The following is a 13,644-nucleotide window of genomic DNA, read 5'->3' on the forward strand; positions in this document are numbered from 1 at the left end:
TGTGTTGTCTAGATGGACAGTATAGTTGTAGTAGGTTAGTAGTCATAGTGTGTTGTCTAGATGGACAGTATAGTTGTAGTAGGTTAGTAGTCATAGTGTGTTGTCTAGATAGACAGTATAGTTGTAGTTGTAGTAGGTTAGTAGTCATAGTGTGTTGTCTAGATGGACAGTATAGTTGTAGTAGGTTAGTAGTCATAGTGTGTTGTCTAGATAGACAGTATAGTTGTAGTTGTAGTAGGTTAGTAGTCAGTGTGTTGTCTAGATAGACAGTATAGTTGTAGTTGTAGTAGGTTAGTAGTCATAGTGTGTTGTCTAGATAGACAGTATAGTTGTAGTTGTAGTAGGTTAGTAGTCATAGTGTGTTGTCTAGATAGACAGTATAGTTGTAGTAGGTTAGTAGTCATAGTGTGTTGTCTAGATAGACAGTATAGTTGTAGTTGTAGTAGGTTAGTAGTCATAGTGTGTTGTCTAGATAGACAGTATAGTTGTAGTAGGTTAGTAGTCATAGTGTGTTGTCTAGATAGACAGTATAGTTGTAGTTGTAGTAGGTTAGTAGTCATAGTGTGTTGTCTAGATAGACAGTATAGTTGTAGTAGGTTAGTAGTCATAGTCTGTTGTCTAGATGGACAGTATAGTTGTAGTAGGTTACTAGTCATAGTGTGTTGTCTAGATGGACAGTATAGTTGTAGTTGTAGTAGGTTAGTAGTCATAGTGTGTTGTCTAGATGGACAGTATAGTTGTAGTAGGTTAGTAGTCATAGTGTGTTGTCTAGATAGACAGTATAGTTGTAGTTGTAGTAGGTTAGTAGTCACAGTGTGTTGTCTAGATGGACAGTATAGTTGTAGTAGGTTAGTAGTCATAGTGTGTTGTCTAGATGGACAGTATAGTTGTAGTAGATTAGTAGTCATAGTGTGTTGTCTAGATGGACAGTATAGTTGTAGTTATAGTAGGTTAGTAGTCATAGTGTGTTGTCTAGATAGACAGTATAGTTGTATTAGTTGTAGTCATAGTGTGTTGTCTAGATGGACAGTATAGTTGTAGTAGGTTAGTAGTCATAGTGTGTTGTCTAGATAGACAGTATAGTTGTAGTAGGTTAGTAGTCATAGTGTGTTGTCTAGATGGACAGTATAGTTGTAGTAGGTTAGTAGTCACAGTGTGTTGTCTAGATAGACAGTATAGTTGTAGTAGGTTAGTAGTCATAGTGTGTTGTCTAGATGGACAGTATAGTTGTAGTAGGTTAGTAGTCATAGTGTGTTGTCTAGATGGACAGTATAGTTGTAGTAGGTTAGTAGTCATAGTGTGTTGTCTAGATAGACAGTATAGTTGTAGTTGTAGTAGGTTAGTAGTCATAGTGTGTTGTCTAGATGGACAGTATAGTTGTAGTAGGTTAGTAGTCATAGTGTGTTGTCTAGATGGACAGTATAGTTGTAGTAGGTTAGTAGTCATAGTGTGTTGTCTAGATAGACAGTATAGTTGTAGTTGTAGTAGGTTAGTAGTCATAGTGTGTTGTCTAGACAGTGTAGTTGAAACTTTTTGATGAGAGACGCACATACTCACGTTATCTCTCTCTAGCATGTGGTGGACCGTGCAACACCCTGAAACACACACACACACACACACATGACACGTATACAGACTACATGCTTCGGATGAAGACCGAACTTGGGTATGAAGAAAAAACAAGAATTATGTTTATTGCCTGTTTTAGGTGAGTCAGTGAAACAATTTTGTATTCATTTTTTAAAGAAAGTTATACCCTGGCCCTAGATCTGCTTGTGGCTCTTACCGACTCCATTGCTGTTACTGTCAAGCCAAACATGGCAATGCCATAAGGAGACTAGGACCCAGGCTAACATAGTACAGTTGACAAGTGTCCAGTACTAAAGTATTTCTGTTGGTTTGTTCTCTTCCAGTTGTGGACTGTCTAGTGTCCATAATGGGTATGTATTCAAATTGTTCCATTTTTCTGTTTTCCAATTACATTCAATTAAAAGTTGTATCTCACATATGACTCTTTTCACAGTCTATTATATTCCTCCATATGATTCAATGAGTTTCACATCCATACTAAACTCTCCAACTGCTTGACAGCACCGTTCTAAAGAACCTAAACAAATCTAAAACCATGTTTCTGAGCTCTGTGGCCCACTTCCTAGCTCCGGGCTGAAGTTTCCTCTAGGTACAGATCTAGGATCTGCTTCCCCAACCCTAACCTTAGCCATTAAGGAAATGCAAAACTGACCCGAGATCAGCATCTTGAGGCTACTTCAACCTACTCCCTCTCTGCAGGTGGTTCACCTCTCCCTAGCCCTATTCTGATTGGTCCAGACAAGGCCTACCTAAACTCCAAGGTAGTGTTCCAATGTAGGTCACCTGGGTCTCCTCCACCAAACACATACGAGCTCCTGAAGGACGGTAACCACCTGGTTGCCACGAGCAACGGCCTCCAAGACGACCAATCGGCTACGTTCTTCCTGAAGATCTCTGTGACGTCAGAAGGATCGTACCACTGCAGGGTGACAGCAGGTGGAAACATGGGCCTCAGTGGAACAGTCCGCCTGCAAGTAGTTAGTGAGTAGAAGGGTGTGTGTGTGTGTGTGTGTGTGTGTGTGTGTGTGTGTGTGTGTGTGTGTGTGTGTGTGTGTGTGTGTGTGTGTGTGTGTGTAAAGAGGGGGATGGACTGTGTGTGTGTTAACTAGACTTGTGTGTGCTTACAAGTAAGTGGTAGAGCTGTTTCAGTGGAATCGATAATTTCACAGCTAAATGCTTTCACCCATCCCCATCCTCCTGTCCTCCATCCCCTCTCCTCTATCCCCCTCTCCTCCACCCCACCTCAGTCCCTGTCTCAGGCACTATGGTGACCTCTGACCCCGATCCTCCCATTCTCTACGAGGGGTTGCGGCTCACTCTCACCTGTGATGTCACCAAGGGCTCCCACCTATCCTACACCTGGTTCTACAACAGACAGGAAGTGCCATCATCTCCAACCTCACCTTTGACCCCGCTTCTGCTCTGGCCGGTGGGGAACACGCTGGTGGTGGAGAGGGTCACAACAAAGCATGCTGGGAATTATTCGTGCATTGCCGGGACCAGGATGCAGACCAACAGCAGGTTCTCCAGCAGCAGAGAGGTCACGGTCAGGGTCAAAGGTACAACTGCAGAGTTTAAAAGTCGAAAGTTAATGTCACAACCACAACCATACTGGACCTGGGGAATGGCGATCACAGAGACTATTTACACAGAGAACATATAAAATGTTAACCGTGTCAAACGTTTTGCTCTCTTTTATCTCTCTCTCTTCCTTTCCCTTTCTCGCCCTCCTTTCTCTCCCCCCTTTTTCTGTCCCCCTCTGTCTCTTTCCTCCTTTCTCTCTGCCCTCCTATCTCTCTCTCTCTCTCTCTCTCTCTCTCTCTCGATCTCTCTCTTTATCTCTCTCTCTTCCTTTCCCTTTCTCACCCTCCTTTCTCTCCCCCCTATTTATGTCCCCCTCTGTCTCTCTCTTCCTTTCTCTCTGCCCTACTATCTCTCTCTCTCTCTCTCTCAATCTATCTCTCTCTATCTCTCTCTCTCTTCCTTTCTCACCCTCCTTTCTCTCCCCCCTATTTCTGCCCCCCTCTGTCTCTCTCTTCCTTTCTCTCTGCCCTACTATCTCTCTCTCTCTCTCTCTCGCTCTCTCTCTCTCTCTCTCTCTCGATCTCTCTCTTTATCTCTCTCTCTCCCTCAGCCTACCTCTCCGTACCCCAAATATCCTTCACCATCTCCAAAGAGGGTTCGAGTTACCACGGCAATGTGACCTGCAGGTCGTCAAGGGGAACCCCTCCCGTGACCTTCTACCTCTTCCTTGACGACAAGGAGGTGGGTTCCGACGTGGCAACGGAGTCGCTGGTTGCCTGGTTCCCCATTGCCATGGTTCCCGGGCGTGACATGGGCGCGGTGCGGTGTACAGTGGAGAGTGATGCACAGAGACTGACCAGCAGACCCCTGACTCTGGTAGTGGGTACGGGCTAAACCTATGTGTGTGTGTGTGTGTGTGTGTGTGTGTGTATTGTAGTATTCCATGTGTTTCCTGCATGTGTTTATGTCATGATAGCTGTATGAGTATTGACTGTGTTTATGTCATGGTAGCTGATTGAATGTTGACTGTTTTTATGTCATGATAGCTGTATGAGTATTGACTGTGTTTATGTCATGGTAGCTGTATGAATGTTGACTGTTTTTATGTCATGATAGCTGTATGAGTGTCGACTGTGGCCATCGCTCCCTCGCTCTCCCCCTTCCCATCCCTTCCTCCTTCTCATTCCTTCCTTCCGCCCTCCCTCCCCCTCTCCCCCTTCCCATCCCTTCCTCCTTCCTATCCCTCCCTCCCTCCTTCTCCTTCCCATCCCTCCCTTCCCTTCCCATCACTTCCTCCTTCTCCTCCCTCCCTCCCTCCCTCCCTCCCTCCCTCCCTCCCTCCCTCCCTCCCTCCCTCCCTCCCTCCCTCCTCCCTCCCTCCCTCCCTCCCTCCCTCCCTCCCTTCCTCCCTCCCTCCCTCCCTCCCTCCCTCCCTCCCTCCCTCCCTTCCTCCCTCCCTCCCTCCCTCCTTCTCCTCCCTCCCTCCCTCCCTCCCTCTCTCTCTCCCTCCCTCCCTCCCTCCCTTCCTCCCTTCCTCCCTCCCTTCCTTCCTCCCTCCCTCCCTCCCTCCCTCCCTCCCTCCCTCCCTCCCTCCCCTCCCTCCCTCCCTCCCTCCCTCCCTCCCTCCCTTCCTCCCTCCCTCCCTCCCTCCCTCCCTCCCTCCCTCCCTCCCTTCCTCCCTCCCTCCCTCCCTCCCTCCCTCCCTCCCTCCCTCCCTCCCTCCCTCCCTCCCTCCCTCCCTCCCTCCCTCCCTTCCTTCCTCCCTCCCTCCCTCCCTCCCTCCCTCCCTCCCTCCCTCCCTCCCTCCCTCCCTCCCTCCCTCCCTTCCTTCCTTCCTCCCTCCCTCCCTCCCTCCCCCCTCCCTCCCCCCTCCCTCCCTCCCTCCCTCCCTCCCTCCCTCCCTCCCTCCTCCCTCCCTCCCTCCCTCCCTCCAGTCCCAGTAGGAGGCTCACCAAAGGTGGATGTGGAGTACCTTTACAGGGTTGATTCCAAGATGGTCGCCGCTCGTCTTCAATGCCTCCTGAGCCTCGGGACATTCCCTTTCTTCTCCTGGTCCCTCAACGGCTCCCTCCTCCTTCACGCCTCTCACGCCCTGGCGGATGGAGGGCGCACCCTATTCCTCACCGAGATCACTCTAGAGGACTCTGGGTATTATCGGTGCAGGGCAAGGGACAGTTATGACGTAACGTCCGCCTGGGTGGAAAGCCAACCTGTCCTTGTGCAGGTCACAGGTGAGTTAGGATGTGTCCCAAATGAGGAAGAATTAGTCACCCATAGGCCATAGTCAAAAGTAGTGCACCAAATGGGGAATAGGGTTCCATTTGGGAAGCACCCTAAATGACAACAATTTATTTAACTGTATTAACTTTATGCATGTTGGCGAGTTGACAGGTGAGTTAGGTTGAAACTTTACAGGTGAATTGGTTGTGGTGACCTCTCTCTCCCCTCTCATCTCTGTCCATACAGAAGTTGCCACGACAACCATAGAGGTCATGGCCATAGTGTTCTGCTGTTTCCTCATGCTGACCCTGGCAGGGGGTGTGGCCTGTGTGATGAGGATGCTCAACCGCCAACGAGGTGTGTGTGTGTGTTCAGAATATGGTCACTGTTCTTAAATGTGTCACTCTCAGTCTTTCGTTCTCTCTCTCTCTCTCTCTCTCTCTCTCTCTCTCTTTCTCTCTTCCTCCCCCTCTCTCTCAGACATTGTTGCAAGCAGCGAGCAGAGAGCGAGAGCGAGAGCGGCAAAGTGAGTCCTGTATTTCTTTAAGTCAATTGTAGGCCTACAGTGTTTTGAAACTATCCAGTTTAATTCAACCCAACTATGATCCCTTCCAAAACCTCCTTGTACTGTCTCAGATTAGTGTCATTGCCCTTACAAACATCTCCCTCTCTCTCTCTTTCTCTCTCTTTATCTGTCTGTCTGTCTCCGTCTTTCTGTCTTTCTCTCTCTCTCTCTCTCTCTCTTTTTCTGTTTGTCTCTGTCTTTCTGTCTGTCTGTCTGTCTGTCTGTCTGTCTGTCTGTCTGTCTGTCTGTCTGTCTGTCTGTCTGTCTGTCTGTCTGTCTGTCTGTCTGTCTGTCTGTCTGTCTGTCTGTCTGTCTGTCTGTCTGTCTGTCTGTCTGTCTCTCTCTCTCTCGCTCTCTGTCTCTTTAATGTCTCTCCCTTCAGTGAAAGACGATTCAGCGAACATTTCTGCATCATTCCAGATCCACTTCCTCTGTCTGACATCACTACCAGGTCAGGGGTCAAGCAAGTGGACACTTCCTGTGTTGACAGTGATGTTGAGAATCAGGTAGAGTTGATGACGCATTTAAAACAACTGAGAGCTCGGAACTCAGAACTCGGGAATCTCCAACTTCCGACTTCATTGCATTCAAAACAACTGGGAACTCGGAAGAAAACGAGCTCCGACTGGGAAAAGTCCATTTTATTTATTTATTTATTTTTATTTCACCTTTATTTCACCAGATAGGCAAGTTGAGAACAAGTTCTCATTTACAATTGCGACCTGGCCAAGATAAAGCAAAGCAGTTCAACACATACAACAACACAGAGTTACACATGGAGTAAAACAAACATACAGTCAATAATACAGTAGAAAAATAAGTCTATATACAATGTGAGCAAATGAGGTGAGATAAGGGAGGTAAAGGCAAAAAAGGCCATGGTGGCAAAGTAAATACAATATAGCAAGTAAAACACTGGAATGGTAGATTTGTAGTGGAAGAAAGTGCAAAGTAGAAATAGAAATAATGGGGTGCAAAGGAGCAAAATAAATAAATCAATAAATAAAGTAGGGGAAGAGGTAGTTGTTTGGGCTAAATTATAGATGGGCTATGTACAGGTGCAGTGATCATTTTGAAAGGTCATCCAACACGAAATTCCATCTTGGGAACTCTGGCCTCTTTCTTGAGCTCCAACTTTCTGACCTGAAGATCACTGATGTCATGATTTGACCTTGTATTTTTCAGGGTTCCCAGTTGTTTTGAACGCAGCAATAGTACAGCCAATATACCACTGATATTAGCTGCATGATTTTGAATCTAGACTCCAGAATAATCCAATGTACAAAAAGGAGATTTTAATGTTGCACCTACAAATGTCCATAGAGTATATCACTTTTTTATGATATATATTTTGGGAAAATACAACCTTTTATCATAACTGTTCTTTCTCTTTTCAGACCCTTGAGATCACAATATAACCGACGTGATGAAATAAAACCCAACTTTAGACCGACGGGTTCCTCACAAAATAATCCTTCAATGTAATTTTATCCAACAAACTATTATAACCTTTTTTTTCAAACACTTCAGCCCATTTTTCAGATTGAAGTGTTATATTTTCAAAACTCTTACAACAAAACTCAGAACACTTGTAATGTCCCCTGTCTTATGTTCAGAACCTTTGTTTTAACATTCATTTGTGCTGAACACATCTTTCACCCGAGTCATACCATGACAACACTTTGTTTAGTTACCAATCAATCAGATAACGACAGGCTCACCAGTTAGTCATTTTAACTACCGTTTAATCCAATAGCAAAAAATACAAGATACATACAAACTGTCCTTTTTGAAGTGCTGAATAGATAGAAGAGTATATGGTAAATATCATTTTCCGTACAGTATTGGGCCATAACTTGACATGCACAATTGTTTTTGAAAACCCTATTTTGTTGTATCCAATTGTGAGCATGTTGAGACGTATGTCAGTCTTACAGTTTCATCATCCTTACGATAATGAACTGACGAAATTCAAGCAAGGGTTGCCTTCCAGAAATACACCAGAGATTGTAACATTCTCTGTTTCACGGAAACATGGCTCTCTTGGGATATGTTGTCGGAATTGGTTCAGCCACCGGGCTTCTTCATGCATCGCGCCGACAGAAAAACTCCTCTCTGGGAAGAGGAAGGGCGGGGGTGTATGCTTCATGATTAACAACTCATGATGTAATCATAACAACATACAGCAACTCAAGTCCTTCTGCTCACCTGACCTACAATTCCTTACAATCAAATGCCGGCCATATTACCTCCCAAGAGAATTCTCGTCAGTTATCATCACAGCTGTGTACATTCCCCCTCAAGCAGACACTACGACGGCCCTCAAGGAACTTCACTGGACTGGAAACTGGAAACCATATATCCTGATGCTGCATTTATTTTAGCTGGGGATTTTAACAAAGCAAATTTGACAACAAGCTACCTAAATTCTTCCAGCATATTGATTGCAGTACTCGCGGGGGTAATACACTCGACCACTGCTACTCTAACTTCCGCGATGCACACAAAGCCCTACCCCGCCATCCCTTCGGCAAATCCGACCACGACGCCATCTTGCAACTACCGTCTTATAGGTAGAAACTCAAACAGGATGTACCAGTGACTAGAACCATTCAACGCTGGTCTGACCAATCGGAATCCATGCTTCAAGATTGTTTGATCACGCGGACTAGGATATGTTCCGGTCAGCCTCAGAGAACAACATCGATCTATACGCTGACTTTGTGAGTGAGTTTATAAGGAAGTGCATTGGAGATGTTGTACCCACTGTGACTATTAAAATCTACCCTAACCAGAAACCGTGGATGGATGGCGGCATTCGTGCAAAACTGAAAGCGTGAACCACCGCCTTTAACCTCTCTGGGCTAGGTGGGACGTTAGCGTTCCACTCTATTCAACAGCCAGTGGAATCGCGTGGCGCAAAATGCAAATACCTCAAAAATGCTATAACTTCAATTTCTCAAACATATGACTATTTTACACCATTTGAAAGATAAGACTCTCGTTAATCCAACCACGTTGTCCGATTTCAAAAAGGCTTTACAGCGAAAGCAAAACATTAGATTATGTCAGGAGAGTACCCAGCCAAAAATAATCCCACAGCCATTTTCAAAGCAAGCATATATGTCACAAAAACCCAAACCACAGCTAAATGCAGCACTAACCTTTGATGATCTTCATCAGATGACACTTCTAGGACATTATGTTATACAATACATGCATGTTTTGTTCAATCAAGTTCATATTTATATCAAAAACCAGCTTTTTACATTAGCATGTGATGTTCAGAACTAGCATACCCACCGAAAACCTCTGGTGAATTTACAAAATTACTCATGATAAACGTTGACAAAATACATAACAATTCTTTTAAGAATTATAGATACAGAACTCCTTTATGCAAACGCTATGTCAGATTTTAAAATAGCTTTTCGGCGAAAGCACATTTTGCAATATTCTGAGTACATAACTCAGCCATCACGGCTAGCTAATTTGACACCCACCAAGTTTGGGGCAACCTAAACTCAGAATTACTACTAGAAAAATTGGATTACCTTTGCTGTTCTTCGTCAGAATGCACTCCCAGGACTTCTACTTCAACAACAAATGTTGTTTTGGTTCCAAATAATCCATAGTTATATCCAAATACCGCCGTTTTGTTTGGGTAACGCGCGAGCGCATTTTGTGACAAAAAATGTCAAAATATTCCATTACCGTACTTGTTTAAAATTAATTTTTAATGCTATTTTTCTCGTAAAATAACGATAATATTCCAACCGGACAACGTTGTATTCATTCAAAGCGGAAAAGAAAAAAATGATGAGGTCTCGTGAACGTGCATCTCCAGTCTCACTGTCCCCAGGCAGTCCACTTACAAACTCTGCTGCTGTACTTTGCCCAGAGACAGGAGACGCGTCATTCCGCTTTCTGAAGGCTTTAGAGAGCCAATGGAAGCCTTAGAAAGTGTCACGTAACAGCACAGATGCTGTAATTTCGATAGAGATGCAACAGAAGGACTACAAATTGTCAGACAGGCCACTTCCTGCATGGAATCTTCTCAGGTTTTTGCCTGCCATATGAGTTCTGTTATACTCACAGACACCATTCAAACAGTTTTAGAAACTTTAGAGTGTTTTCTATCCAAATCTACTAATTATATGCATATTCTAGTTTCTGGGCAAGAGTAGTAACCAGATTAAATCGGGTACGTTTTTTATCTGGCCGTGAAAATACTGCCCCCTATCCCAGACAGGTTAACCATAGAAAGAGGTCTGTGAATATGGCTGAATATAAACAGTGTAGTTATTCCCTCCGCAAGGCAATCAAACAAGCGAAATGCCAGTACAGGGACAAAGTTGAGTTGCAATTCAACGGCTCAGACATAAGACGTATGTGGCAGGGTCTACAGGAAATCATGGACTACAAAAAGAAAACCAGCCACGTCACGGACACCGACGTCACACTTCCAGACAAACTAAACACCTTCTTTGCCCGCTTTGAGGATATACAGTGCCACCGTTGAGGCCCGCTATCAAGGACAGTGCCCCCCCTTTCCTTTTAAGTGGCCGACGTGAGTAAAACATTTAAACGTGTTAACCCTCGCAAGGCTGCTGGCCCAGACGGCATCCTTAGCCACGTCCTCAGAGCATGCGCAGACCAGCTGGCTGGTGTGTTTACGGACATATTCAATTGCTCCCTGTCCCAGTCTGCTGTCCCCACATGCTTCAAGATGGCCACCATTGTTCCTGTACCCAAGAAGGCAAAGATAACTGAACAAAATGACTACTGCCACATAGCACTCAATTCTGTCATCATGACGTGCTGAGAGACTAGTCAAGGATCATATCACCTCCACCTTACCGGCCACCCTAGACCCAATTCAGTTTCCATACCGCCCCAACAGGTCCACAGACAATGCAATTGCCATCACACTGCACACTGCCCTATCCCATCTGAACAAGGGGAATACCTATGAAAGAATGCTGTTCACTTACTACAGCTCAGCATTCAACACCATAGTACCCTCCAAGCTCATCATCAAGCTGGAGGCCCTGGGTCTCAACCCCTGTGCAATTGGGTCCTGGACTTTCTGACGGGCCGCCCCCAGGTAGTGAAGGTAGGAAACAACATCTCCACTTCGCTGACCGTCAACACTGGGGCCCCACAAGGGTGTTTGCTCAGCCCTCTCCTGTACTCCCTGTTCACCCATGACTGCGTGGCTATGCACGCATCCAACTCAATCATCAAGTTTGCAGATGACACAACCGTCGTGGGCTTGATTACCAACAACAATGAGACGGCCTACAGGGAGGGGGTGAGGGCACTCGGAGTGTAGTGTCAGGAAAACAACTTCTCACTCAACATCAACAAAACAAACGAGATGATCATGGGCTTCAGGAAACAGCAGAGGGAGCATCCCCCAATCCACATCGAAAGGACAGCAGTGGAGAAGGTGGAAAGTTTTAAGTTCCTCGGTGTACACATCACAGACAAACTGAAATGGTCCACCCACACAGACAGTGTGGTGAAAAAGGTGCAACAGCGCCTCTTCAACCTCAGGAGGCTGAAGAAATTTGACTTGTCATCCAACACCCTGACAAACTTTTACAGATGCACAATCGAGAGCATCCTGTCGGGCTGTATCACATCCTGGTACAGCAACTGCGCCGCCCTCAACCGCAAGGCTCTCCAGAGGGTGTACAACTCATCACCGGGGCAAACTACCTGCCCTCCATGACACCTACAGCATTCGATGTCACAGGAAAGCCAAAAAGATCATCAAGGACATCAACCACCTGAGCCACTGCCTGTTCACACTGCTACCATCCAGAAGGTGAGGTCAGCACAGGTGCATCAAAGCTGGGACCGAGAGACTGAAAAACAGCTTCTATCTCAAGGCCATCAGACTGCTAAACAGCAATCACTAACTCAGAGAGGCTGCTGCCTACATTGAGACCCAATCACTGGCCACTTTAACAATGGTTCACTAGTCACTTTAAACAATGCCACTTTAAATAATGCCAGTTTAATAATGTTTACATATCTTACATTACTCATATAATATGTGTCATGACGTTGGCCTGTGGGTAAGGTTTATGACCCCCCCCCCATAAATACCTTTTACCACTTCCCCTCTCTGAATCTACTGAAGGACTTGAATAGCCTGTGTTAAATATAGAGAGTATGGGAACATCAAACAAATGGGGAAAGGTACCACATATTTTGTTAATAAAACCAGTTGGAAATATGCTTGGGAACGTAATGAGTATGTATGTCAGTTCGGTTGTCATCTGAGACATTATGACTGATGACAGGACGACATAAACTGTATCTGAGAAAGTATTCGCTCTCTAGTTATCAGAGTCACATGGAATTGTTATGCAATTGAAATGTTTGATATTGAAAATGTTTGTTAGGAGATGAAATGTAATTTTAGCTTCTGAATGAGAGATTTGGGTTTTCATAAGGAAAGTGCCCTGCTCGATCAGTGGCCCAACCCTGTGAAGAGACAGGGGTTATAAACGATGAAACACCTCCCTCCCCCTCTCCACTATATAATCCTTTGACGAAAAGATAACCACGTTGTTCCAGTACGTGAGGTCTGCAGCCTCTACGTTAGAAGGACACACATGTCAAGGACAGAACTAAGCCAACCTCGGCGTGAGCTATGGTATGAACTGGTATGAACTTTGAGCTTATTCACTACAGAAGTGCTACTTCCTAGCCGTTGAGTTAGCAGCGGCCGCTGCTTACGTGGGCTAGGAAAGGACGGACGACGGATCCAGTCTAACAGACGGACGAAGATACCACCACTTATCCAATTTACCACCAGAGACATTCTTAAGAGTTTACAGGAAGATCTGTTGGCCAACCCGGCCAGCATCTACGACCAATCTACCGAAGCGCAGCTCAGAGTAAATATTTATTGCATTTTCCTTTTACAAATGGGCGGTAATTTAGAATGCATAAGATATATTTACGATAGCATAGCTGCTGTTTCTCTGTTCCTAAATCTTCCCGCTCTTTCATTCAAGCCCAACCCCCTTTCCTTTGTGTAACCAGCTTTCATACAGGTTCCGTTCACCAGGGACATTTTCTGTATGACATCATTGTATTCTGTGTATTTGTAATTCTGTGTGATTAGTTAGGTATTTAGTAAATAAATAATTAAACCCAATTTTGTATTGCTGATTCAACTTGTTAGCCAGGGTTCGTGAAGATAAACAAGAATTTACAACTTTCATTATGAGACTGAAAATAAAACAAGGGTTAATATTGACTGCTATCGATGTAAAATATTACAAAGTATTTTAAGAGTTTATTCGGAAGATAACGGCTCTATAAACGTTCTTCCGTGGTGCCCCGACTTTCTAGTTAATTACATTTACATGATTAGCTTAATCAGGTAATATTAATTACAGAGAAATCATTTTATAAGTTAGCATGTCATATCACTTAATCCGGCATAGCCAAAGACACGACATATGTATACACTGTATTTTATACAATCTATTGCACCTTGCCTATGCCGCTCGGCCATCGCTCATCCATATATTTATATGTACATATTCTCATTCACCCCTTTAGAGTTGTGTGTATTTGGTAGTTGTTGGGGAATTGTTAGATTACTTGTTAGATATTACTGCATTGTCGGAACTAGAAGCACAAGCATTTCACTACACTCGCATTAACATCTGCTAACCATGTATATGTGACCAATAAAAGTTGATTTGATTTATACAGTA

General features: G+C 44.7%; 1 protein-coding gene across 2 annotated transcripts; it reads left to right on the top strand.

Annotated features, from left to right (window-relative positions):
- The first annotated feature begins 1,521 nt into the window (after positions 1-1,521).
- On the top strand, positions 1,522-13,644 carry LOC106595779 (Fc receptor-like protein 5). 2 transcript variants are annotated; one of them, XM_082958658.1, is made up of 10 exons: positions 1,522-1,708; positions 1,914-1,940; positions 2,290-2,571; positions 2,838-3,149; positions 3,725-3,997; positions 5,049-5,345; positions 5,581-5,691; positions 5,815-5,860; positions 6,282-6,350; positions 7,297-13,644. In XM_082958658.1, exons 1-10 carry the CDS (start codon positions 1,669-1,671, stop codon positions 7,382-7,384), a joined length of 1,545 nt encoding a protein of 514 aa, XP_082814784.1. In that variant the 5' UTR covers positions 1,522-1,668; the 3' UTR covers positions 7,385-13,644. The 2 variants fall into 2 exon arrangements, with proteins under 2 accessions (XP_082814784.1, XP_082814785.1); XM_082958659.1 differs by having other exon boundaries at positions 1,523-1,708; positions 6,282-6,405.

This window comes from Salmo salar, chromosome 12 (assembly GCF_965601325.2).
Source record: "Salmo salar chromosome 12, fSalSal1, whole genome shotgun sequence".
In the NCBI taxonomy this organism is placed as follows: domain Eukaryota; kingdom Metazoa; phylum Chordata; class Actinopteri; order Salmoniformes; family Salmonidae; genus Salmo; species Salmo salar.

What these genes read in the sequence shown, in the direction of transcription:
- LOC106595779 (XM_082958658.1), top strand. Translation starts at nt 1,669, where the DNA reads ATGAAGAAAAAACAAGAATTATGTTTATTGCCTGTTTTAG. An exon ending in AGTCCGCCTGCAAGTAGTTA is followed by an intron (nt 2,572 to 2,837) that starts GTGAGTAGAAGG and finishes ACCCCACCTCAG; the next exon opens with TCCCTGTCTCAGGCACTATG. An exon ending in ACCCCTGACTCTGGTAGTGG is followed by an intron (nt 3,998 to 5,048) that starts GTACGGGCTAAA and finishes CCCTCCCTCCAG; the next exon opens with TCCCAGTAGGAGGCTCACCA.